Raw genomic sequence first — 24,261 nt, 5'->3', positions numbered from 1 at the left:
TCTAAAGTAGGTAAAATAGGTATTATCATCTGGTTTTGACAGTCAAGGAAATGGAGGCTTAACAAGCTATAAAATGAGCTCGCCAAGGTCATGGAGTTGGTAACTGACTAAGTGGGGTTTGAATTCTGAGCTGACTGGTCTCCCTGCCTGCTCTTGCCCACTATTCTGTCCTGTTCCATCTGCTGCTTCAGTCTTACTGACATTCTGTCAGGACGTAGACAGGAAAATTAGGGTTATGTAAATGGAATATATTAGCCAACCTCAGCGTGCTTTTGTGTTTTGAGCAAACACCTTGAGGACTAAAATGCTCATTGCCTATATGTGTGAGGGTCAGTTCAGTTGCATGGAATGGTTTGGCTTTGATCTTGTGTAAGTCAGGAGTCTGCATACTGGTGCTTCATATGTAAATTGAGGCAACAAAACTCACCTGTGTGAAAAAAGAGTAAGACTTTGTGTGCTTTCCTTCTTCACACTTTTTTGTGCCGCTTGTTCTGCATTTAGCTTGAAGCATCCACAGGCTTTGAGGACCATGAACAGTATGATAGCAGAAAAGCAAAGAAAAACACATACATGTTGTTGATTGGTTTTACTCTCAAAGTATGCTTTTTTAAAAAAAGGGATTTATTTATTATTTGAGAAAGAGAGCAGGGCAGAGGGACAGAGGGAGAGAAAGTCTCAAGCAGACTCCAGGGGGCTCTTCACAGGGCTCGACCCCACAGCCCAGAGTTCATCACTGGGTAGGAAACCAAGAATGAGATGTTCAACTGACTGTGCCACCCAGGCACCCCTCAAAGTATACTTTTGAGAATCAAAAGAGAGAGAGGAACAGGGAGGCATTGGGTTTATGCTCTACCAGCAGTTGAAGATCAGCAAGGGATTACCAGACGAAGGGCTGGTAGGTGTGGTGAGATGAGGTAATGAGGTGAGGTGCCATCACAGCTGTGATGGGAAGGGGAAGGGAGATGGGCATTTGTGGCCTTGGAGATGGCCGGGGCTGTCAATGAGAAGTGCTAATAGGAAGGGGGAAGAGAAAAAGTCAGGCAGTCAGAAGTCTCTAAGCCAAGCCCATGAGACGCACCACTTGCACCTGACCGCAGGCTCCACTGTGGAGAAAATCACCCTCTTGTACTGTTGAGGCATCAGGACAGCCGTTCCCTCAGCTGCCAGGACACAGCGCCCGTGGCTTACCCTGCAGATAAAACTCTAAATAAATTGGGCCCTGCATGGACACCCCAACTCTTGCATTCCCAAAGAGGACAGGTTCAATGGTGGTGGAGAAGCAAGTCCCCCAGCTCCTGAACTAGGGCAAGACTGATTAATGGTAAAACCAATGCTCGTGATGTACCTTATAAAGTTAGATCAGGGGTTCCTGGCTGGCTTTCTGTAGAGCACGTGACTCTTGTTCTCAGGCTCATGAGTTCAAGCCCCATGTTGGGTGTGGAGCCAACTTCAAATAAATATAAATGAATAAGTACTACAGTTCCCCTCTCATCTGAAGGGGGCTTTTGTATTTGCTCCAACCAACGTTTGTCAGAACTTCAGAAAAGAGGAGCCAGGGCTTAAATACTCCTTGTCATCCTTTAATCTGAGTTACTGATTCACCTGAATATCACTTGCCTCCTATACTTAGTATCTCCTCCCCATCCCCCACCTTCCTCCTACACTCAATACCCTCTCCTCATCTCAAGTCATCCCATGCACTTTAGATATAATTCCTCTTTATCTAAACGAACACAAAAACAATAGCAACTTTTTACAGAGGAGATGAGAATAATTTATTACAGATATTACAGAATAATGTGTTACAGATTATTACAGAATAGGCAAGACATAACTTCAAGGGTCATCCATTCGAATAATATTTATTGAGTACCTTCTATATGCTAGGCCTTTGTTTGGTTGCTTGGAAATATAGAAAGGAATAAAACAGACCAAAAAAAAAAAAATCCCTACTGTCCTGAGGGTTACATTTTAGTTGGGAGAAGGAGAGAAAGCATTTTATTTATGCATCTTCTACTGTGAGTGCTGGGAAGTTGCAGGCTTCCATGAAGGAGAGATGGCTGAAGGATACCTTGAGAACCCTGCCATACTTTAAGAACCATTTTATGCCAAGTACTATTTTTGTGCTTTTGACACTCAGTTTCTCTTCTCATGGCCCACATTTTGAATTCATGAAGCCTTTTGAATTGTGGGTGTGTAGATGTGTATGGAAAAGGAAAAAGGGACTGATACACGGCTGATTCAACATGATTCCAAATATAAGCATTGCATTTGTAAACAGGAACCCAAAGGCTTCAAAAACCGCACACTTTAAGCCCCTTCCTCAAAATTTAAAGAAATCTAGGCCAGGTACTTCAGACTTCTACATCTTGGGAATTGGAGTGGGAAGGAGGGAGAACAGAGTGGATAGTCCAAAATAATTTCAAGGGCCATGGAAAGCTGGTATAATCACTGACCACATACACATATACAAAAGACCAACAGGCCTTAGAGCTCTTTTTTTTTTTTTTTAAAGATTTTATTTATTTATTTGACAGAGATCACAAGTAGGCAGGGGGGGGGAGGCAGGCTCCCTGCTAAGCAGAGATCCCCATGTGGGGCTCGATCCCAGGACCCTGAGATCATGACCTGAGCCAAAGGCAGAGGGCTTGACCCACTGAGCCACCCAGGTGCCCCCCCCTTAGCTCTTTTAAAAGCAAGGAGGACAGAGAGGATGACTCTAAAGGCCATTTAGATTTGCAAATTATAATCTGTAGAAAACTGCACCGATTTTTGGGTGAGGGAGGAATAGTGGTGATTTGATGAAGGCAAGAACAATATGTTTCTAAACCAAATATTAAATCACTTGGTTTGGCAAAGGAGTTTTCTTTCCTGATCTGTATATACATAAATATCAACAACTATAAACAAAATCTGTAGTATCTAAATTGTCCTGGAAAGTTCAGGACCTGTGTGTTTGAACAACACGGGGGTTGGGATGTCAACCCCCCTACACCATTGGAAAGCCACATAGAACTTTCAACTTCCCAAAACTTAACTACTGATGACCTACTGTTGGCCAGAAGCCTTAATAATAAGATAAACAATCCTTTAACACATATTTTATATGTACGTGTATTATATACAGTATTCTTACAATAAAGTAAACTAGGTAAAAGAAAATGTTATTAGGAAAATGTATTTACAGTACTGTACTGTATTTATAAAAAAAAAAAAGATTGTTGTGTATAAGTGGATCCATGCAATTCAAACCTGTGTTGTTCAAGGGTGAACTATAATTCAAATTTCATTATTATATGAAATATCCAGAGAAAAATCTGACTGTCCACGAAATTCGCTGTTGTGAAGGTTGATTGAAATAAGGTGTCCAGGGGCGCCTGGGTGGCTCAGTGGGTTAAAGCCTCTGCCTTTGGCTCAGGTCAAGATCTCAGGGTCCTAGGATCGAGCCCCACATCCGGCTCTCTGCTCAGCAGGGGGCCTGCTTCCTCTTCTCTCTCTGCCTGCTTCTCTGCCTACTTGTGATCTCTCTCTCTCTGTCAAATAAATAAATAGAATATTAAAAAAGAAAGAAAGAAAGAAAGAAAAAGAAAGAAAGAAAGAAAGAAAGTAAGTGTCCAGGAGCATTGGGGTGGCTCAGTTGTTAAGCATCTGCTTTCAGCTCAGGTCATGATCTCAGGGTCCTGGGATCCAGCCTTACATTGGGCTCCTTGCACCATGGGGAGCCTGCTTCTCCCTCTCCCACTCCCCCTGCTTGTGTTCCCTCTCTTGCTATGTCTCTCTCTGTATAATAAATAAATAAAATCTTAAAAAAAAAAAAAAGGTCTGCAAGTCAAACCCCACCTTCCATAAATCTTTGCCTCCTTCGCTGCAGTTAATCACCTGATGTACTTTGTCAAAGGCAGAAGGCTTTGGTCTATCTTCAGCTTATCGTCTAGTTTTCTTCTTCTGCATTTGCAGAGTGTGATTCCTTCCCTTCCCTTCTCCCAGCTTCCATACAGTAGAATGTGACTGTGAGAGGGTAGGGACAGCTCAGCCCAGAGTTTTACACTTAATAAAGTAATCGTCTTTTACATTCAACATCCAAGCATAGTCTTTCGAGGGCTGGGGCTGAAGTATTAACCAGACTTTAGAACCCTAGCTGCTGTCTGAAGTCCTCTGTGGACTTTCCCACACTGAAGAAGAGTCCTCTGTCCTAATGTGTGTTAAAAGGCACAGGGCTGTTTGCCTAAACTTGGCTGAAACTGCCCTCTGGGTCACAGCGTGAACACCGGTGTCAGGTGGTAACAGCCCTGAGGGACAGCAGCGACTTCCGCCCAGCAAGAGCAGCCAAGCCTGCTGGGAAGAAAGGGTTGCAACCTTTAGTGAGACAAAGGGATGCTTTTGGGAAATGAAGAGTTCCTGCTCACAGACAAATAGGTCTTGAAAGTCACACGCTCTGATATGGTCCCGTCTGAACAGGAAAAGGAGGATTTCTTATTTGTCAGGAGGTCTGCTTGAAAAGAAAAAAAATTGCCCACTAAAATATTGCTTACTTCCTAGAGGGAAGGACATATTCTTGGATTGAACTCCAAAGGATGTCAGTCTCAACAAGGATGTCCGAACTAACTCTGTCTTCTTATGGGACTATTTGTTTGCCAAGAACCAGAAGTCACTCAAATCAGTTAAATAAAAGAAGGTTGATTTTAAAAGACACAGTAGTAGTTGTACTTCCTTCTTCGTGGACATTTGTCAGTGTTGTGATTAGCAAGGCAGTGGCACTCACACCACTGGGTCTGTGACATATGCAAAATTGTTCTGGTAGCTCTTTCAGCATGGAAGGAACTTTAAAAGTTTTGGAGTCTCCAAACTGAAGGAAGACCAACTTTGTTTATTTATTTATTTTTAAGATTTTGTTTTTATTTTATTTTTATATTTTTTAATTTTAATTTTTTAAAAAGATTTTATTTTTTTATTTGACAGAGATCACAAGTAGGCAGAGAGGCAGGCAGAGAGAGAGGAGGAAGCAGTCTCCCTGCTGAGCAGAGATCCTGATGTAGGGCTGGATCCCAGGACCCTGGGATCATGACCTGAGCTGAAGGCAGAGGCTTTAACCCACTGTGCCACCCAGGCGCCCCAAGATTTTATTTTTAAGTCATCTCTACACCCAGCGTGGGGTCAAACTGACAACCCCAAGACCAAAAGTTGCCTGCTCTTCGGACTGAGCCCACCAGGCTGCCCAGGACAATCTTTAAAATGCTGACCACTTTGCCATGGCTGTCTGGAAGCTTAGAAAGAAATGGAGTATTCATTTGACAACTCGGGATCCTGGGGGCCTGAGAGCTTGGTGAAGTCATCCATCAATTTTTCCTTTCTTTCTTTTGTTTAAAAAATTGTTTGGAGTTTTATGTTTTCATTCCATAAATCATCTTAAAGCCTTTTTAGGAGTTTCTTTAAAAAAAAAAAAAAGCAACAAATAACTAAAGAGGGGTGCCTAAGTGGCTGCCTTTGGCTCAGGTCAGGATCCCAGGGTCCTAGGGTCCTAGAATGAGTCCTGCGTTGGGCTCCCTGCTCAATTGAGAGTGTGCTTCTCTCTCTACCTCTGCCTCTCTCTGCCTATTTGTATTCTCTACCTGTCAAATAAATAAAAACCTTAAAAAAAAAAAAACAACTAAAGAAAAAAACAAACTTCCTTGTATGGAAGTTTGGTATAGTCCTGTGGTATAGACCTACTAACCGTTAAGGTGCTCTGCCCCAGTGCAGCCAACCCCAAACCCTCCGGGGCACCTAGACAACAACCCCCACCCCCCCCCCCCCCCCCCCCCCCGCCCGGTGTCAGAGCCTGCTGGGCTCTCAGGCTATCATCTCAGGTGTATGCAAATAGACCCAGTTCCCCAGATGAGTTCACACTCTATGGTTGACGCTGTGTTTACTTTTTCCTTCAGTTCTGGTACCTTTGTTCTGAGAGTTACATCAAAGATTGCATGGGAACCACCTCCACATCTCCAGAGACTTTTTTTCCTTCCTTGTTGAAAGCCAACTGGAAGATTCCAGGGTTTTGTTGTTGTTGTTGTTGTTGTTGTTGCTGCTGTTCTAAACATGCCTTGAAATTCACTTTATGAACGATCTGTTTCCTTGTTTGCAAAAGTAGGTGCTAAAATGCGTCCATGTTTGGTGAACTGAAAATCAAGGTAGTATTTTTGGAAAGGTCATTAGCAATATTTGAAACAAAGTACACGTCTAATTGGTCTATTTGTCTTGGAGTAAACCTGTAGATACAGCTTCCACATGTACTGAGGATACACTGTGAAACGATTTTTACTGCAGATTTTGTTTGTCATAGCGTGCTGAGGAAATAGCCTAAATGTTCATCAACCCGGGGACTAAATAATATATTATGGTTCACCCGTAAAATGGCATGCTATGGAGCCAATAAAGAGAATAGGTGGGTCATAACGTTCTGAAGTGATGCAATACGTCATTAAATGAAGGGAAGCAAATAATAAAGGAATGTGTCTAGTCTGCTTCATGTTTGTGGGGAAATAAAAAATATATATGCTTCAGTATGCATAGACAAATTTCAAAAGGAAAAACAATAAATTGTTCAAAGCTGTTGAATATTGCAGAACTGGAGCAGAAAAATAGGCTTATTTTCAATGTCCACCCTTTTGTTCTGTTTGAAATTTTCATATGTGTTTCTTTATCACCAGTAAAAAACCGACAGATAAATGGCTTTGCTTGCACAAATTGTACATCTATGAACAAAGAATCTAGAGTTAGATGGGATTGAAAGACTAGCTCGGTCAGTTACCCAGGGACCTTGGGATGCTCCCTATAAGTTACCTGTAAGTGACTATCTCAGTGTGGGTTACTGTAAAAATTAAGCTACGAGCTGCATATGAAACAATATAGTCAGGACACAAAGCACTTTCCCAGTAAATGTACATGCAAATGTGTAATAATAATGGTGATGATAATAATGAGAATGAATCTTTGTGTGCTTACCATGTGCCAGGCACCATATTAAGAGCTTTACATGTGTTGATTTATTTAATCCTTAGAATAACCTTATGAGGTAAGTACCATTTCCATCCTAATTGTACAGGTGGGAAAACTGAGGTACAGAGAAGTTAGATAACTTGCCCCCAAAGACACAGCTTGTCAGTGGTCTAACTGGGATTCCAACACAGGCGGTCTGGCCATAACCTGAGCTCTTTCCCACTTGCAGAATGGCGCTGTTTCTGCTGGCCAGACAGGCCCACTCATGGCACAGTTCTGAAGAGGATCAGAGAGTCAGTCTAGTTTCTGAGAGAAATACTGGGAATATTTGTAAGCCTATAGCAATTCTTTCCTACCCAACCCCAAGTCAGAATATTACAATCAAAATATCACATGGGGGATGCCTGGGTGGCTCAGTTGGTTAAGCAGCTGCTTTTGGCTCAGGTCATGATCCCAGCGTCCTAGGATCAAGTCCCACATCGGGCTCCTTGCTCAGCAGGGAGCCTGCTTCTCCCTCTGCCTCTGCTTGCCTCTCTGTCTGCCTGTGCTCGCTCTCTCCCCACCTCTGATAAATAAATAAAATCTTTAGAAATATATATATATATCACATGGGTCTTTCCCCTGGAGGGTGTGGGGACTTTCCCTCTGCCCTTGTTTCCTCCCAGATGGATCCTCTCTGCTTGTGAATCTGTAGTCAGTGACAGAAACGCTGCTTGGAAATTATTACTTTGGGCTGAAGCCAACAGGGATTATGAGGTGTGGAGGGGGCAAGAGACCTTTCTTTTCTGTATTTATTATATAATAAACAAATATATTTAAAAAAATATTTTATTTATTTATTTGACAGAGAGAGAGAGCACGCACAAGCAGGAGAGCGGCAGGCAGAGGGAGAAGCAGGCTCCCCCCTGAACACAGAGCCCCACACCGGGTTCAATCCCAGGACCCTAGGATCATGACCTGAGCTGAAGGCAGATGCTTAACTAACTGAGCCTCTCAGGTGCCCTAATAAACAAATTTAAATACTAAGAACCGCCTTCTTTCTTGAAGTGACACCATTGTCACAATAACTTCTCTCAGGATGATATACCAAGGTTCTCAAGGTAGTCAAGACCTCATACTTTCCTCCAGTAAGCATTTCCTTAATATTTAACTCAAGTTCTCTCGGTAGAATATTTAACCCAATTCTAATGCGTTGCCTTTGCTGGAAGAATAGCTAGTCCTTGGCCTTCTCTTAACCTATCTTAAAATGAAGTGCCCTTGAGAAAAACTACATGATGAATTCAGCCACTGACAGGTCCAGAAGAGTCTAACACAGAGACATCTCAGGCTTGCTTGGTTAGGGTTTTTTACTTTCTTTCTCTGTCTCCAGAATTACTCAGAATTATCTGAATAATTATACCTCATTTCACCGCTATTTACTAAGTGTTTAATACTCACTCACATTCAGTTAAAAACAAACAAACAAACAAACATTTTCCCATACCAACATCTCTCCACTGTTCTAATTTTCCAAACGATCAATCAGTTTTTTCCTTTCTCTGTAAGATTTCATTTTGAACGGTCTGCTAGCCAAGGAATCCTTGGTATACCCACTCGAGCCTACACACGAAGACACAAGTTCTTTTGAAAGGATCGTCCTTCAATCATTTCAGACTCATTGCCTTGCTTGACTAATGTAGGAAATAATTCAGGAGCCCTTGAGTTGCTCTTTCATGCTTGTCCAGCTCAACACTGGAAATGCCAGGCTCACCAAGATCTCCCAGGTACTGCTCTGGCCAGGGACCAGGCTGTAGATGAGAGAAGTATCTTCACTGAGTGTGCTGGGGAGAAGGGAGGCTCTTGATCAATGTGTTACATTAAATCAAGCTGCAAAGGAATCTAAGAGTAAATTATATAAACTATCTCCTGCTTGCCTTTGTTTAAGTGCTGCCTTTGAGGTCTGCTTCTTTTCATACTTGGGAATTACAGACAGACATTGTATTGGCCAAGGTTGCAAAGTACATTAGGGGTTATTCTAGAAAGGAAACAATGGTGACAAAGCTGATATATATATATTTTTTAAAGATTTTATTTATTTGACAGACAGAGATCACAAGTAGACGGAGAGGCAGGCAGAGAGAGAGAGAGAGAGAGAGAGAAGCAGGCTCCCTGCTGAGCAGAGAGCCCGACGCGGGACTCGATCCCAGGACCCTGAGATCATGACCTGAGCCGAAGGCAGTGGCTTAACCCACTGAGCCACCCAGGCGCCCCAAAGCTGATATTTTTAAAAAGACATTTTATGGGGGTGTCTGGCTGGCTCAGTTGGACTCTTGATCACGGGGTGGTGCGTTTAAGCCCCACCTTGGGTGTAGAGGTTACTTAAAAAAAATTAATTTACAGAAGTAAATAAACATTTCAATAGAAAGAGTTATTTCCTAGGACCAAAAATCCTTTCAAATGAGCCATCTTTTAAAGTTAGTAAAATGTTTTTATTTTACCCTGGAGAGATGTTTCCCCCAATACACTTTATGGGGCCATCCGTATAGTATTATTTAGGTCCCCAGATGTTTCTCTTCATTTTTCATAATAGATATTGCTGGCAGGCATTGGACTTGAAAGCCCTAGGAAGAAGGAAGGGCTCATCAACTGATGAGAGAAGGGTAGCTATGCAGGAGGAGTATTTTCTATTTCCAAGCATGACCCCCAGAAGCAGTGAAAGCACTAGGACTTAAGACTACAGAACCTGTAATTGTTTTTTTTTTTTTAAGATTTTATTTATTTATTTGACAGACAGAGATTAGAACCATGCAGAGAGGCAGGAAGAGAGAGGAGGAAGCAGGCTCCCTGCTGAGCAGAGAGCCCAATGTAGGGCTCTATCCCAGGACCCTGAGATCATGACCTGAGCCGAAGGCAGAGAGGCTTTAACCCACTGAGCCACCCAGGTGCCCAGAACCTGTAATTGTTGTATATCACCTTCCTTAGTGTCAGTAGGGAGAATGCATTTTCCTCCTTTGTAGCAGAAAAGAAAACTACGACAATTTGCTTCCCTTTCTCTCTTTCCAAAGTTAAAAGGTGATTTTTTCTACTGGAAAATCTCTTTATCGTGATCTCTATAGAAGCTCCCTGTGACAATGATTCGTGTATGAAGTAATATGGAAGGAAGAAAAAGGCTCCAAGTGTGAGGAGGAAGAATGGCAGTCTTCAAACGCCCTGATGAAAACATTCGTGCAATGAATAGCGAGTTGAATCAGCTACATGGCAGAACTTGACTTTTGGTTTTTATCAGAGGGCTTTCCTGCTTTCAGCCATTTTCTATAAACTCAGGCTTGTGCTCATTTACACAGAAACATAATGAAATAATCCATTGGCAGGCTAAATGGAGACCCAGGAATCAGGAATCCTTGGTACTGGGATTTCACATTCCTGCGATTGTCTGGTGATGCCTCCCTAAGCCAGCAGTAAGCCTGGAGGGAAGCATATGGACCAGGAAGTAGCACACTATTTCCTCTCTCTGTTTTAGGGGAGATAATCAGTGACTTACAGAAGAATTTAAGACCTAGTCTGTACACTCATAGCAAATGAATTGGGACCCACAGAGGGTTTTCAGACACTATTGCCAGTTTCTGTTTGCAAAAGGAGCTGATCTGATCTTGGTTTAGCAGCTGAAAGTCAAACAGACTAGTGAGCAAACCTCAGGTACATTTCACACCCTTCAATATCACTGGCATTTGAGAATGAACACATTCAGACGCTATGATTTTTAACATGCCATTTATTTAAACAAAAATCAATTTGTATTTTCAAGGGGTGGCTTTCAAAGATATTAAAAATTTCTTTCATGTTTAGAGCAAACAATTTTGTTCAATTTCTATAAAAAACAAATTTCAATGAAGCAAATTTCAACTTTGCTTCATTGAAAGTCAAATTTGCTTCATTGAAAGTCAGTTTTACATGCAAAAAAGAAACTCATTTTGTTTTGGAATTGGCCAAAATGTTTAAGAAGCCCCGGTGAGATATAAGAATTAACTAGGTAAAAGGCAAGAAGTATAATCGCTGGTCACGCTATGTGAATAGTTAGTGCACAAAACCAAGTAATGAGATCTTTGCAGTTTCACAGAGACTGAGCCACTTGATTAATCCTCTTTTGAAACAGTTTCAAGGGGCCCCAGTGTGGCTCAGTCAGTTAAGCGTCTGCCTTCCGCTCAGGACATGATCCCAGGGTCCTGGGATGGAGCCCTGCAGCTGGCTCCCTGCTGAGCAGGGCATCTACTTCTCTTCTCCCTAAGCCTGCTGCTCCACCTCCCTGCTTGTGCTCTCTCTCTCTCTCTGTATTCAAATGAATAAATAAGATATTTTTTAAAAAGTTTCAAACATACATTGTGTTATTATGTACAAAAATAATAAAAAGTGGCTGATCTGCTTAATTTCCACGTTTTATGCATATACATGGGTGGGTTTGCCCAAGAGCTTGGTGGGGAAAAACCACTGTGGACACAGGTTTCAGAGTTTGGCATTTTCAAAGATGTGTAAGGCCACTTCATAAAACATTCTAATTTACCTGTTTGGGGGTAAGTCTGTATTTTCGTGTATAAAGTAAGGTTAATGAATATGACCACGATGAAAACCAGAGGAAATGGACAGTGCCAAATAATTATCAATTTTAAATGTGGGAAGAAGGACAGAGACCCCACTGAAGAGGAAGCTGAACAAAGGCTTAGATTTTGGACCCAAATGTGTCACTTGATAATTATATCCCACTGGGCAAGTCACTAAGCCTCAGTGAGGATAGTTTTTCATTACTTTGGGATGAAATAAAAACCACAAAGCATTATTCTGATCTTCCAAGGGTAGAGGCTATGTAGGAAACAAAATGAATGAAATGTTTGAGATGAGATACAAGTGGGTAAAATACACACAGATCTACATGTGTTTGAGAGGCTAATAATTTCTTTCATGAAATATACAGCTCCTGACCTGAACCTTTCAGATGCATGTGATCCTCCCAGTAAAAGGCCTTTTGGTTTTCAGTGTTTTGATCCCTTAGATAGGATACAACGTCTACCCACCTGTTCAACAGTGGCTAGCATATGTGTTGTCACAATGAAAGTTAGAATGATAGTGTTTCTTAATTACTTAATTACTCCCTCCAAAGACAATTTTATTTTGGGAGAAGCAGGGCTTTGTAGTGAAAACTCACAGACCTGAAAGCAGTGCATTATTATTTTATTAATTTCTTCTTTTTACATTATGGGAAACATTCATCTATTTACAATTTTTTTTTTGTCCACACACAATCTAGGTAAATAAGCCTATGAAATTCCACTTCATAAAGCCATAAAAATGTTCCCCACCCCTCCATCTGAAGGCTTTCTAATGAATCTTTTTTTCCAAACCAAAATAATTTTTAAAAATTACATCGGGAATTCAGATATGCTAGTGATTTACATTCCAGTTATTTAAAATATGCATCTAGACATGTTTTAAAAAATAAATGGTAAATTCACAAGGATAAGGCTTAAATTAAAGTGGTAATGCACAGTAAAACATTAAGGAAACACCTATAAATAACAGAAATATATTACAAATAAATTAGTTCTATTTACCATTTCAAATATTAAAAATCTTTAATCCATTTCTTCATCTCTCTTTACAAAAAGGTTATGTGAATTGTATGGAAACATCTGCAAAAAATATAATAAATACTTAATTTCTTTGAACGTTTTTTGATGTGGGAGACAAACTTCTTTTGTAATTCCCCCCTCCCCAAGAAAATGCCCAAACAGCTTTATACCAAAGTTAAACAAAATAAGTAATTTTTCAGGGTACATACATTTTCCATTATGAACTAAAAAACATTTCTACAAATACATCAAAAAGAACAATGTAACAAAGGTTATGCTCATGGATGTCAGCTTAAGGGGGCAAGTGGTTAACAAGCAGCTTTATGTGGGGTCATGTTTTAAGATCCATAATTAGCTTTTTATAAAGTGTTTGTACAATTTGTGTTTTTAAGGAAGGCAGAGGTCATGATGCCTGTAGGCAGTCAGCTAAAAGATTTAAAATTCTTACCAAAAATAGCTTATGAATATACAAATACCATTCATGTAGACAAGATAAATAGGCCTTCTCTTGTCTCTCTTTAAAATATCCTGGGCTAAACCAGTTTCCAAAGAAAATACTGTAGGATGATCTTGAATCGTATTAGAAATCTATTTCCTAATCCCAATCTCATCTCTATTTCAGGGCATGGAGCTGTAGTTGGGAACATGGGTCTTCTAGTGGATATCGCTTCCTTCAGTTAGTCTATGAGTTCCAAGTCATTTTCAAGACTGAATGTGACTATAGGCTACCCAAGGCGGCAGTTGGCCTTACTTGATGCAAACTTTGTGTGACCTTCCATTGCTGCTGCAAAGCAAAGAAAAGGTATACTCTTTTTAACAGAAGTGGACATTTGAAGTTCAAAATCTCGGTAAGCTCCCATCGTGCAAAGCACTCAAGGTGCTTTAATCACTCTAGTTAAAAGTTGGTTGGTTGGTTTTTAAATAAGTTAGTAGCCCTTTTCTTGTAAACCACAGCAGTAAACATTTGTGCCCTGTTTATAAAGATAGCTCAAAGCATCAATGGCTCTGAGAGGTAGCGAATTCCCTAGTGGTTTTAGAATATGTCCGTGAAAATAGTTGTTGCCAGAACCCATCACCTCTCTTAATTTCATAAATAAAATTAAATTAGCACCTGGCTACGAGAGTGTATTTTTTAAAAGAGCTCTGGTGCAAGCTTCTTTAATGTGTATTTTTCAACCGTCATTTTTCAATGGTAATTCCTAATGCTTTGGGGGTGGGAGCTGGACATAAGATGCCAGTGTTCTTTAAGATCACCACCTCCTAAATGTTTAAACTGCTACGAGTTAGGGCATTTAAAGATAACTTCAGCTAGATGCAAAGTGCACACTGCCCATCCGTCATGACTAAAAGCATAAATCCACATTCTCCGCCAAAAGCCTGGGTTTCTTTCAATGCTTCTGGATCATGACTTTTCCCCCACTTCCTGTTGGTTGCTGAACCTTCCAAATCAAATTTCTTCTCTCACTACCTGGGACCTCAAGATGAGGGGCAGCTCTTTGGAATGAGGCTGCCGATCTGCTTGGGTAGAAAATTGATTTTATCGGTTTGATGTAGGACACGATCCTTATGCTGGGGTGGGATAGGGCTCTACGTAGTAGTGAGAGAAGACCAAAGGAGAAAATATGTCTGCATTACAAACTACTGGGTTACAACAGATGGATGTGTAGCATTCAAAGGGATGATGGGAAAATCCAAACTTCTCTCTGAAAACACCCTAGCTGCCATTTCCATCACTTCTTAAGCGGATGTGTACTTCTATACGTGTAATTAGGTGGGCCCCCCAGGATGGACACTAACAAAATAAGAGGACCGACACTTTCCCCTTTAAAGACCCCCACCACAACAACAATATAATACACATAGTACAATAAAAGTTGATAAAACATTTCAGGTCTAAATTTTCTTAATAATAGGACAAAAAAAAATCCCCCTTATGTAGTATATCTGAAACTATCAGTGCTTCCTTGCCTTTCTTCACGTTATTGCCTTTCAGAATAGATTAATTTCCCTGAAAGATCGAATTTACAATCTTCTGCTGATTGAAACATTTGAAGCAGTGATTGATGGAATAACAGTGAGGCAGTTTTGTGCAGCTGTGATTGAAGCAGGTACCGCCAGCACCTGCGGATTTCGCTTCCCCCTTCCCCACTACGTATCCAGGTCCCCCACCCCCGGCCCAACCTGGTCCCCTCTTGGCTTGACACTCATCGATTCCGGTGAGATGGCGTGATTTCTGAGGTTGGAAATAAAGTGCTCCATCTGCTTTACAAAATAATAACCGTTTAGGGGAAATAAAGGGAATCGGAGCCCTAGTATCTTTCAACGTGGAAGACGGTTAAGTCCCAAAGGATCACCCTGTGATACTGGATTTCTGAAATACCCTATGATTTTATATTGCTGAGCTCTAGGGACAGACTAACTCGGGAGAACTGAGGATGGTGGGCGACCTAAAGGGGCCATTTCTACACAGGTGGGTTCGGTTCTGCCAAGAAAAGAAAGGGCCGGCTCTCCGGATGAGGCAGGGTGACGCGTCGGTACGGGTGGCGAAGCTCGGTGGAGAACATGGGCAAACCGGTCCGGGCTGCGGGGGCTACTGGGGGACGGCTCCTGCAAGACCGACAACTACACCGCGACAGTGGAAGTCACTGAGCTCCGGAACGGACGGGCTCGGAGGGCGGGCAGGGGGGCGGAGGGAGGACAGAGCGCGGAGGCGGCGCGGCGGGGCCGGGCGCTCAGAGCCGGGTCTGCGCCTCGGGGATGTAGATCTCGATGCTCTCGGCGCTCTCGGTGGCCGAGTTCTGGCGGACGGACGCGGCGCGCTTGGCGGCCATCAGGCGCTTGCGGGCCTCCTGGCGCTGCGAGCTCTCCAGCGAGCGCTCCCGGATCAGCGGCGCGGGGCCCTTCGCCGGCTTCTTTGGCACTGGAGGAGGGGCCCTTCTCTCCTGATCAAAGCAGAAGGTTCAGGACATTACACAGCTTCTCAGGACAAGCTTGGGAAAAACTGGGATAGGTCAGTAGTTAGAGCACGCACACTTTTTCCTTTTCCTTTTTTTTTTTTTTTTTTAAAACCTAAGGGTGGTTAGCTCTGATCTGCACACTGTGAATATATAATAAATGCATATATATATATATATATATATATATATATATATATATATTTTCTTTATTATTCTGGCTTGGGTATTCAAAAGTTACAGGGGAAAAAACAATTACGGGTAAGCCTAAGGCCAAGGGTAAGGCTGAATTGCAGAACTAGTCTTTCCAAGGGAAGGATGTGGGTATTTAAAATGCCCCTTTCTGAAAGGCTGCGGCTCCCAGCACATTAAGTGTGGTTCTCTCTGGAGGCTCCAGACTCTTCCGGGTGCCAGAGATGGGTTGGGGGGCAGCGGCTGCCTCCAGGAACTCTGCGTCCCCACTAAAGAGGTGAGGCAACGGGTAAAGCTCAAAGCTTGGTTCAGAGTTTGAAAACATCCCCGCCCTCTCCCGGGGCCCACCCAAACCTGGATGGCCAATAGAAGAAGAGATGATAAAGCTGTGTTCTTTAGCTTTGTCGATGTCAAAGTGAGTTATTATACCCGTTTGCACATCACACACAAACACACAGCGATATTCTTTCCGGGGTCACCCTGGAGTGAGGACACTGATACAGTTCCTATATTGGGAGCGGGAGTGGGGGGATGGGGGGGCTGGAATCAGTTCCCGGATAGCTTCTAAAACATCCCGCTGGGATATCACTCCTTAGGGGCCTCAGGATGGCTGTGGTGGCCCAGAAGGCAATTCCAGTCACAGGGACAGACACTGTGTGGTGAAAATTTAACACGGGACTGAAAGAAGCTCTCCCTCAGCATCAGCAAACTATGAAATGGTCGGAAATTTTTAAATGCCACTGCACAGACAAAAGCCACTCAATACTTGGGTCCCCGGGGGAGGTGGGGGGGGGACACATAGTAGGAAAGAAGCAAACTTATACCACGAAGGAATTTTTAAAGCTGGTGATCTTTCAGGCCCGGAAAAGATCCGTGTGAATCTGTTGTTTTCATTTTTAGTGAAATACCTTCAATTCTCATGACACAACTGTGAAGGTTATCTTAAAATAGGGATTCTGTGATTCTCCAAGGGGCACTCTTTGTCTCTTAACACACACTCATTGCTTCAAATCCTCCTTGCTTGCCTGGGGGAAGTGACTGGATAAATTTATTACATTAGAATTGCCCACAGGCTATTTAAAGTGGAGTCTGGGTGGACAGAAAAGGAAAGTACAGAGTGCAAACGATATTTGGCCAACTCTGATTGTGCTTCGTTCTTCCCCTCAAGTTCGTGGGGTGCTGAAAAGCTCTAGGCATAGACAAAGTGTATAAAAATTTAGAAATCCAGTTCACTAATGACTCAACAGGGTACATATGTCAATTCTTAGCATCACAATTTTTTGGACATTTTAAATCTTCATTGTTGGGTAACTTGATATTTTTGAAGAGTGAGAATATTGGAAACATTTTAGTCATATCTCCTTTACTTGTACTTAAAAAAAAGTAATATTTGAAAAAAAAATCAATGAATGAGAAGTTAGATAGATCAACTCTAGAAACTAAATTACCAGTATGTATGTACATCCGTAGTGTTTTCTTATATAAGAACAATTTAAAAGCTTATTTAGTAGACAGTTTTAAACACAGATTAAAGAAAACTAGATTGAGTGCAGATGTCTGGCTTCCCAAGTGAGAGGACACACATATATCAATAGTACTTTCATGCTTAACACTAAAAGCTCCCAGGTTGTTGGTGATAGTATTGGAGATGAGGGACAATGACAATAACCCTCCTGTCAATTAGGCATGGCCCTGGGGACTGGATTTCTCCTGGGAGTCTACTGACCCTATGAACTCAGATAACATGATGGAGAGCAGCAGAATGGATTGGATTGCTGTTAGCTCTCTGAGAGGTAAGGAGATCTGAAAAGGGCAGGGCCGCCAACGCTTCATGGGAATAGCCAAGTCTAATTTTTAGAAGCTTAATCTCTCAGAACTGTTTGACCTCAGGCCCTAGGAAAGCAAAGGGTTAAAAAAGTCAAGCATGACAGGAGGCCTAGGGAGGTAGATACTGGATACCTGTGTGAGCCCGGTGGAGCCACCATAATCAAATGTGAAAATTGCAGTTTATTTGTTAAAGTAAAAGAATTTGAGTCTTTATTTCTAGACTGTTGAATGAGAATCCCAGTGAGCAATATTCCCCAAGGCAAATCAACCCAAAGTAAAACTCTTAAAAAAACCCAAAAAACAAAAACAAAAAACCCCCAACATTTATGATTACTGTGAAGCTTTATGGAGTATATTTTTAAACTTGAACAACAGTGGTTTCTTTATTACTATATTTATGAAATGATTATCAAAGTCGGTTAGTTTTTCAGGGCTTCCTATTTTTCTCCGAAACACATCCTACGGGTGTAAGGAAGTTGAACTCTTGCTCTATATAATCATGCACTGAAGATGTCATTTATTTTAGTTTAAAAAGCAAAATGGAGGCAGTTCCTTCCAGTGACTAAAGTGATTTAACTTAAAGTTTAATTAACAAAAAAGCCACATTCCCATTTTCCAATTCACAAAGACAGGTTTTTCTTTAAAAATATGCCTGAAACATATTACAGATAATATCCCAAATGATTACTATGTAAACATTGTCATTACAATGAGATTAATATGATATCAGCTCCATTTCACATTGTAAACAGCAAGACTGAATGCAGAAGCCTATTTAGACTGTCCAGTGTTTGTGCAGGTTTTTAAATGAACCATACAAAATCTACATTGTTCTACCTTCTTGTCAAGAGGATCCATCTGTTTCCAATTATTGGCCTTTAACTGATGAAGTTCATCAAATTTCATACTAATATTTTCTATGGACAACTGCAGCATGTCCCAGAACCCGGCCAAATCCTGTGAGGTGGGCCTCGGATGAGCATTGGGATTCTGTACAAGAGAAAGAAAAACATTCACACTTTAGAGAAAGTCTGTGATAATAAGTGCAGGACCAAAGGGTTATTTTAAAATATTTTAAATAATGTACGGGGGATGAGTTCCTTTCGGCTTTCAAATAGGAGATAAGAGTGAGGCTACGGGGCGCCTGGGTGGCTCAGTTGGTTAAGCGGCTGCCTTCGGCTCAGGTCATGATCCCAGCATCCTGGGATCGAGTCCCACATTGGGCTCCTTGCTCGGCAGGGAGTCTGCTTCTCCCTCTGCCTCTAGCCTACCACTCTGTCTGCCTGTGCTTGCGCTCTGTATCTCTCTCTCTCTCTCTCTAACAAATAAAAAATCTTTAAAAAAAAAAAAAAAGAGTGAGGCTACAAATGGCAATCTTATCTATCTACCTATGTACCATCTATCTATAAAGATTTATTAAGGAATAATTGACAACAGTAAGGTAATTTAAAGTGTACGACATGATGATTGGATATTTACACACACTGGGTAAGGACTCATCCCATAGAATTAATAACCACCTCCATCACATCACATATTTATCTTTGTGTGTGTGCGAGAGCATTTAAAGTTCCACTCTCAGCAAATTTCAGTTATACAATACAGTGTTATCAGCTATAGTCATCATCTTGCCCATTAAATCCTCAGACCTTATTCATCTTGTAACTGAAAATCTATCTTTTTGCCAGTCTCTCCCTTTCCCCTCCACCCCAAAACCCCTGGCAACCACTTTTCTACTCTCTCTTTCAATGAGTTTGATGCTTTTTTTTTTTTTTTTTAAAGATTCTGTTTCAAATGGTAATTTTATACACTCATCTGTCTGAGTCAGTGATTCTCAAATGTCAAGGTTGTAAAACTCTTCTTTTGTAATACATCTATCAATGTGGTATGGGGAAGAGAGTCCAAACTTTTCAAAAAACTATGTCAAGATTCATTTAAACCATATCTAGCGGCATCTGGGTGGCTCAGTAGGTTAAGTCTCTGCCTTCAGCTCAGGTCATGATCTCAGCGTTCTGGGATAGAGCCCCACATCGGGCTCTCTGCTCAACGGGGAGGGTGCTTCCCCTTCTCTCTCTGCCTGCCTCTCTGCCTACTTGTGATCTTGCTCTCTGTCAAATAAATAAATAAAACCTTTAAGGAAATATATCTAAATGAAGATACTGTCCCTGGGGAAAAAATACAATATATTATTATTATTAGGATTGGAATTGACTCCACACCATCCCACTTATTCAGAGAACAGATAAAGAATCTAAAATAAGATTTGTTTTAACAATTGTGTTGAGTAAAACAATAAGGTAAACAAATGATGAGTAATAAAATATTGGATTTTTAAAGTACTATGTTTTTAGCAATCACAATGTTGCTAGTATAAGAAGTCATTTTATCATACAAGTACTTTGGCAAAATCATTGGAAATGAATTCATTTTAAATCAACCATATCATAAAATAGCAAATGTGAGAACACATATCTATACATACACATAGATGTCTGTAATGACACATTTTCTAGATAATATTAAACATTCTTTAGTGTCTAAGGATTGACTTTTTTTTCACTATCCATATATCCCTGACAGGTACTACAAAGTATGGCTCATTTAATTTATATGATTACATATAATAATTTATATGTATGATTACATACATATAATAGTTTTATATATGATCATATATATATTTTTTATGATGTAAAACAGACAAAACATATAAGAAATTGAAGGGGTCATGCTCATTGTTAATCACTACCACCAATGGTAGCCAAAGGTATTCATAGTTAGGTGGGTGGGAGCCTCCAGATGTCAGAGGCTTCCATCTGGGTCAGTTTTGGTTTTGTGGGTATTCAAGGCAATCTGATATACTACGAAACCCCATGCCATATAATAACCTAAGGCCATTCTATACTTTAAAAACCAACTTTCAGAAAGTACAAAGTCAGTGCTCATCAAAGTTAATAGGTTGGAAAGAACTTTTTAGCCCTTGATGGACTAACATTATTGGTCTGGTTTCAAAATGAATATAAGTAAAAACATATTTATAAACTTACACTTCTCAAACTACCCATAGTTCTGGATTCATTGGAAGATGTAATTTCTGAGTATTTGGTTTAAACTCTAGTCTACTGACTTGTGAATTCAACTAAAGAATCTCCCTGTGGTATTTTCATTTAGTAAGTTAACTCAACATCTAGGTTCAGAATAGATGGAAAATAGCTTTAACAAAGTACATCGCAAATGGAGTTTTATGGTCTTCTTTATCTCACCAGTAACTAAGAACTAAATTTTTCACATTTTGGAGTTTTAGGTTACAGGCCTAAAAACCTGAAGTGTTTTAGGTTACAGGCCCTAATGGCAAAATTGTTCTAGTGCAACAATGCATGAAATGTTAGGTAGGCCCAAAGAGTTTGTTTAACTTTGTATGATGGGCAATTTGTTCCCTCTTCACCAAGAATATCTTTGCCTCCGTATCATCAAGGGGAAAGATGGGGAAGCAGAGAGAAAGAGAATCTGTGGGTCATGTGACATTCCATGCACAAGGAGTTGCAGCTCTTGCCTTAGCCTGAACCAGACCTGTAGGTCAGAGGTGGTGGAGGTTGTGGAAGGATGAGGGGGGCTGGGTTCCTTAGTTTAGTTTTGTTGGGATAAAGTAATGCTCATGCATTTACTCTGTGCCTGAGAGTCTAGTCTGGGTTAAGATGCAGGTGTTTTCAGGTGTTTTCTTCCTCAGAATAAGAACGCAAGAAAGGAGAGCCGGGTCTGTTTGTGGCCAATGTTAGCTGGACTTTTGTGCAGCTTTACAGAGCTACGCAAGGCCAACATCTGGCCACCATGCTTCTTGCTGCAGAGGAGCTGGAGATGACTGATGAGCCCCATGTCCCTCTAGGAGGGTGAGGAATAGAACTCAGATCTTGGGAATCTTGGGGGTCGAGAGGAAATCAAAAGGGACAGAGGTCAAACAGATTGGAATTTGAATCTTGGCTCTGCCTCTTACCCCGTGACCCTGGCCAAATTATTTATTGATTTATTTATTATTTTTTTATTCCTGGCCAAGTTATTTAGCTTTTCCATCTCAGTTTTGCTCAGCTGTAAATCTGTCATCAAAATAATGTCACTATCTGCTCCATAGGGTCTCTCTGAGGTTTTAACCAGATCAAAATAACTAAAAGTGGCGACCAGCACATGATTGGTTTTCCTTCTTGCCTTCTGGGGCAGGTCTTGAAGCAGCCATTAGTGGCCCTCTGCCGGAAGTACGGTTCTGCTTCCTACCTCTAACATGCTACCCACGTTTACAACTAACTTCCTCTACTTGCTAAGGCATGTGAAACCATCAGGGACTGGGAAACATCAAAAGCTGGCTTTAACAGTGTTAACCTTTCCTAGAAATCTGTAAAGTTTTCAAATGTCTTCTCTGCGATTTCATCTTCAAAATCTGCACAGTGTTTGCATTCTACTTCATAATACACCTGTTTATTGTACAACTGTTAAAAAGTGTGCTGTCTTTGCCCTAGAGTGGCTTCCCTGTATCCTTTAGCCAGTTTGAGAAAAATAGCTTTATCTGTACTTTTGTACATTTGAGGAGCCAACGATCATGTTAATTAAGATCTGTGACACATTAGCAAGTTTATAAATTAGCAGGAATTCTGTTCATGGCACAGGGTGAAGCTCAAAAAAATATTTGTTGAATTCACTTATCAATGCATTTACTAACCTATATTGTCTCATAATCCAGATTATAATTTCTGAGAAGGTGGAGGAAGGGCCAGGTAATTTTGGCTGAGGGAGGGGAAAACAAACTACAGATGTGGGTGGTGAGTGTGAGGAGAAGGAAAAGGATCATCCCAAAGGGAGGTTTCGGAAAGAGAAGACTGGTGAAGAGGGACAGAGAACACCAACTTTTGTATGCTTTCCGTTTTCTCTTGACTGAACCTTATTTTGGTAAATCCCATTCAGCCTATATTTGTCCTTGTTAACAAGAAGATGTGGTTAAGACCCTAAAATCAGAGTCAATTAGATTGCAAATAATCATGCTAATTTTACTCTGTATAAGATAAACAAGTTGCTTTTCATGTTATTTATTTTAGAGCAAGCTTGACCAACAATTGACCAATAAAAGCTATTCCTGTGGAAAGACACTTGCAGACATAGTAGGCAGTTTTTTTTAAAAAAGGCGTATAGATGTGAGGAAGCTCTCGTCCTTGTACTTTGCAGCCAATTTAAAAAATGTTGTTGATGCTAGTGGTGTTTTTCTCTCTTCGTTTTGCTTATTTGGTTTTGGTATGTCCAAGAAGGATGAATGATTCATCCGTCTCGAGGAGATCAAATCTACACTTTGGCCTGCCGTCCACCTCTTGGCCTTGAATGAAACCCCTGATGATGAAATAGTTACAGACGGCTATTTCAGAAGGAAAATCATTATCCAGAATGGTTCTTATTTTTGAAATATCAGGTGTTCTGTATTTTGGTAAGAATAATGAAATCAGGGCTGTCATGCGAAAGCCAGGAAAATGGAAAAATTTCTGTTACGAAAACCAAAACAAAACAGGAAATGGAGTTTCGACTTGATTGGATTTTTCTCCTAAGATTATTTAAGTATAAAATAAACAGTTCTAATTTTAAGAAGAGTAGGAAATAAGATTCATCAGAAAATTCTATTGCAGGTAAGAGAGTCCAATGGGGCTTCACTTGGTTCAAAATCAGTTTTACTTTAGTTGTACCAGTCTTGGCAACACATTCTCCTCCTGACTAGGAAGTGGTAGTGATGGGGAATGTTACCTACCAGGTTTTCTTCACACAGTTCTCTGAACTGGTAGAATTTCTGGGCCATGAGAAGTTGGGCACTGCCCACTGCGGTTCGGATTTTCCCTAGAACTGAAAAAAGCAAACATACAAGAAGTTTACACATTATGTCTCATGGTTGAGATTTAGTCTGGTAAAGCAAAGAGGAAATTGTGCTGCAATAATTAGGGAAAACAGCACCCATACAGCACATGAATACACACACACACACACACACACACACACACTGCGCAGTTGCCGCTGTTACTCTGCTAGTCTATGGAACAACAGACTTCTAGAGTAAAGTATAACATTGACTTGGAAAAAAAAAAAAAAAACCCACAAGCTCATCCCGCGTATTCTTAGGAATAATGGAGTTTTCCATCACAGTGCTGGAGGTTACAAGAGAAGAGGCAAATAGTTTCCCTTCCTCCCCCTTTTACCGCAAGGATGAATTTCAAGAGTTTATCAATATAGTTATGGATTTATTTGTGTCAGCCATCATGGTCTGCTAGCTCACTTTTCCAATGCAAACCCAAACCCAAGAAAAGCATTCCTGACCTGGGGAGGGGGTGGATCTCTTGGCACACTCACCATATCCTATCCATAGCTTTCAGTATTTTTCCGGAGCCCAGCCACCGGGACTGTCAGGAAAGTGCCTTGGCCAGTTGAAGGATTTTCTAAGGAATGAACATTTTCAGCCTGTTGCCTAGGGAACGCCAGCACCGTTCCAGCTTTTCCACTCCACAGACCAATTTTATTGTTAATATAGGTTTAATTCCCTATGCACTGTGCTGAAAATCTCCTTTGCAAGCTACTTCTTGTCTTCCGTGCAGACTAAGTACGGCGAGAACCTTTCAACGGACGGGCGTGCTGAGACTCTGAGACAGGCGGAAGGGCTCTGCGTGGAGCTGTCCCGAGTCTGCATTGTTCCAAAG

General features: G+C 41.1%; 1 protein-coding gene across 9 annotated transcripts in view; it reads right to left on the bottom strand.

The window, feature by feature from the left end:
- Positions 1-12,166: 12,166 nt before the first annotated feature.
- Positions 12,167-24,261, bottom strand: part of DLGAP1 (DLG associated protein 1) — an 871,327-nt gene continuing 859,232 nt past the window's right edge. For all 9 annotated transcript variants that reach the window (XM_013051420.2, XM_004742767.3, XM_004742768.3 and 6 more), the window contains 3 exons: positions 23,325-23,416; positions 18,386-18,538; positions 12,167-15,517 (listed from right to left, as the gene is read on the bottom strand). In XM_013051420.2, coding sequence (XP_012906874.1) covers positions 15,308-15,517; positions 18,386-18,538; positions 23,325-23,416 — 455 coding nt within the window. In that variant the 3' untranslated portion in view covers positions 12,167-15,307. The remainder of the gene's footprint in view (positions 15,518-18,385; positions 18,539-23,324; positions 23,417-24,261) is intronic.

The sequence above is a fragment of the Mustela putorius genome, unplaced genomic scaffold (genome assembly GCF_011764305.1).
Source record: "Mustela putorius furo isolate JIRA1106 unplaced genomic scaffold, ASM1176430v1.1 tig00003858_pilon_pilon_pilon, whole genome shotgun sequence".
Taxonomy (NCBI): domain Eukaryota; kingdom Metazoa; phylum Chordata; class Mammalia; order Carnivora; family Mustelidae; genus Mustela; species Mustela putorius.
Note: the sequence above shows the minus strand (reverse complement) of the source record. Positions and strands in the feature narration are given on the sequence as shown.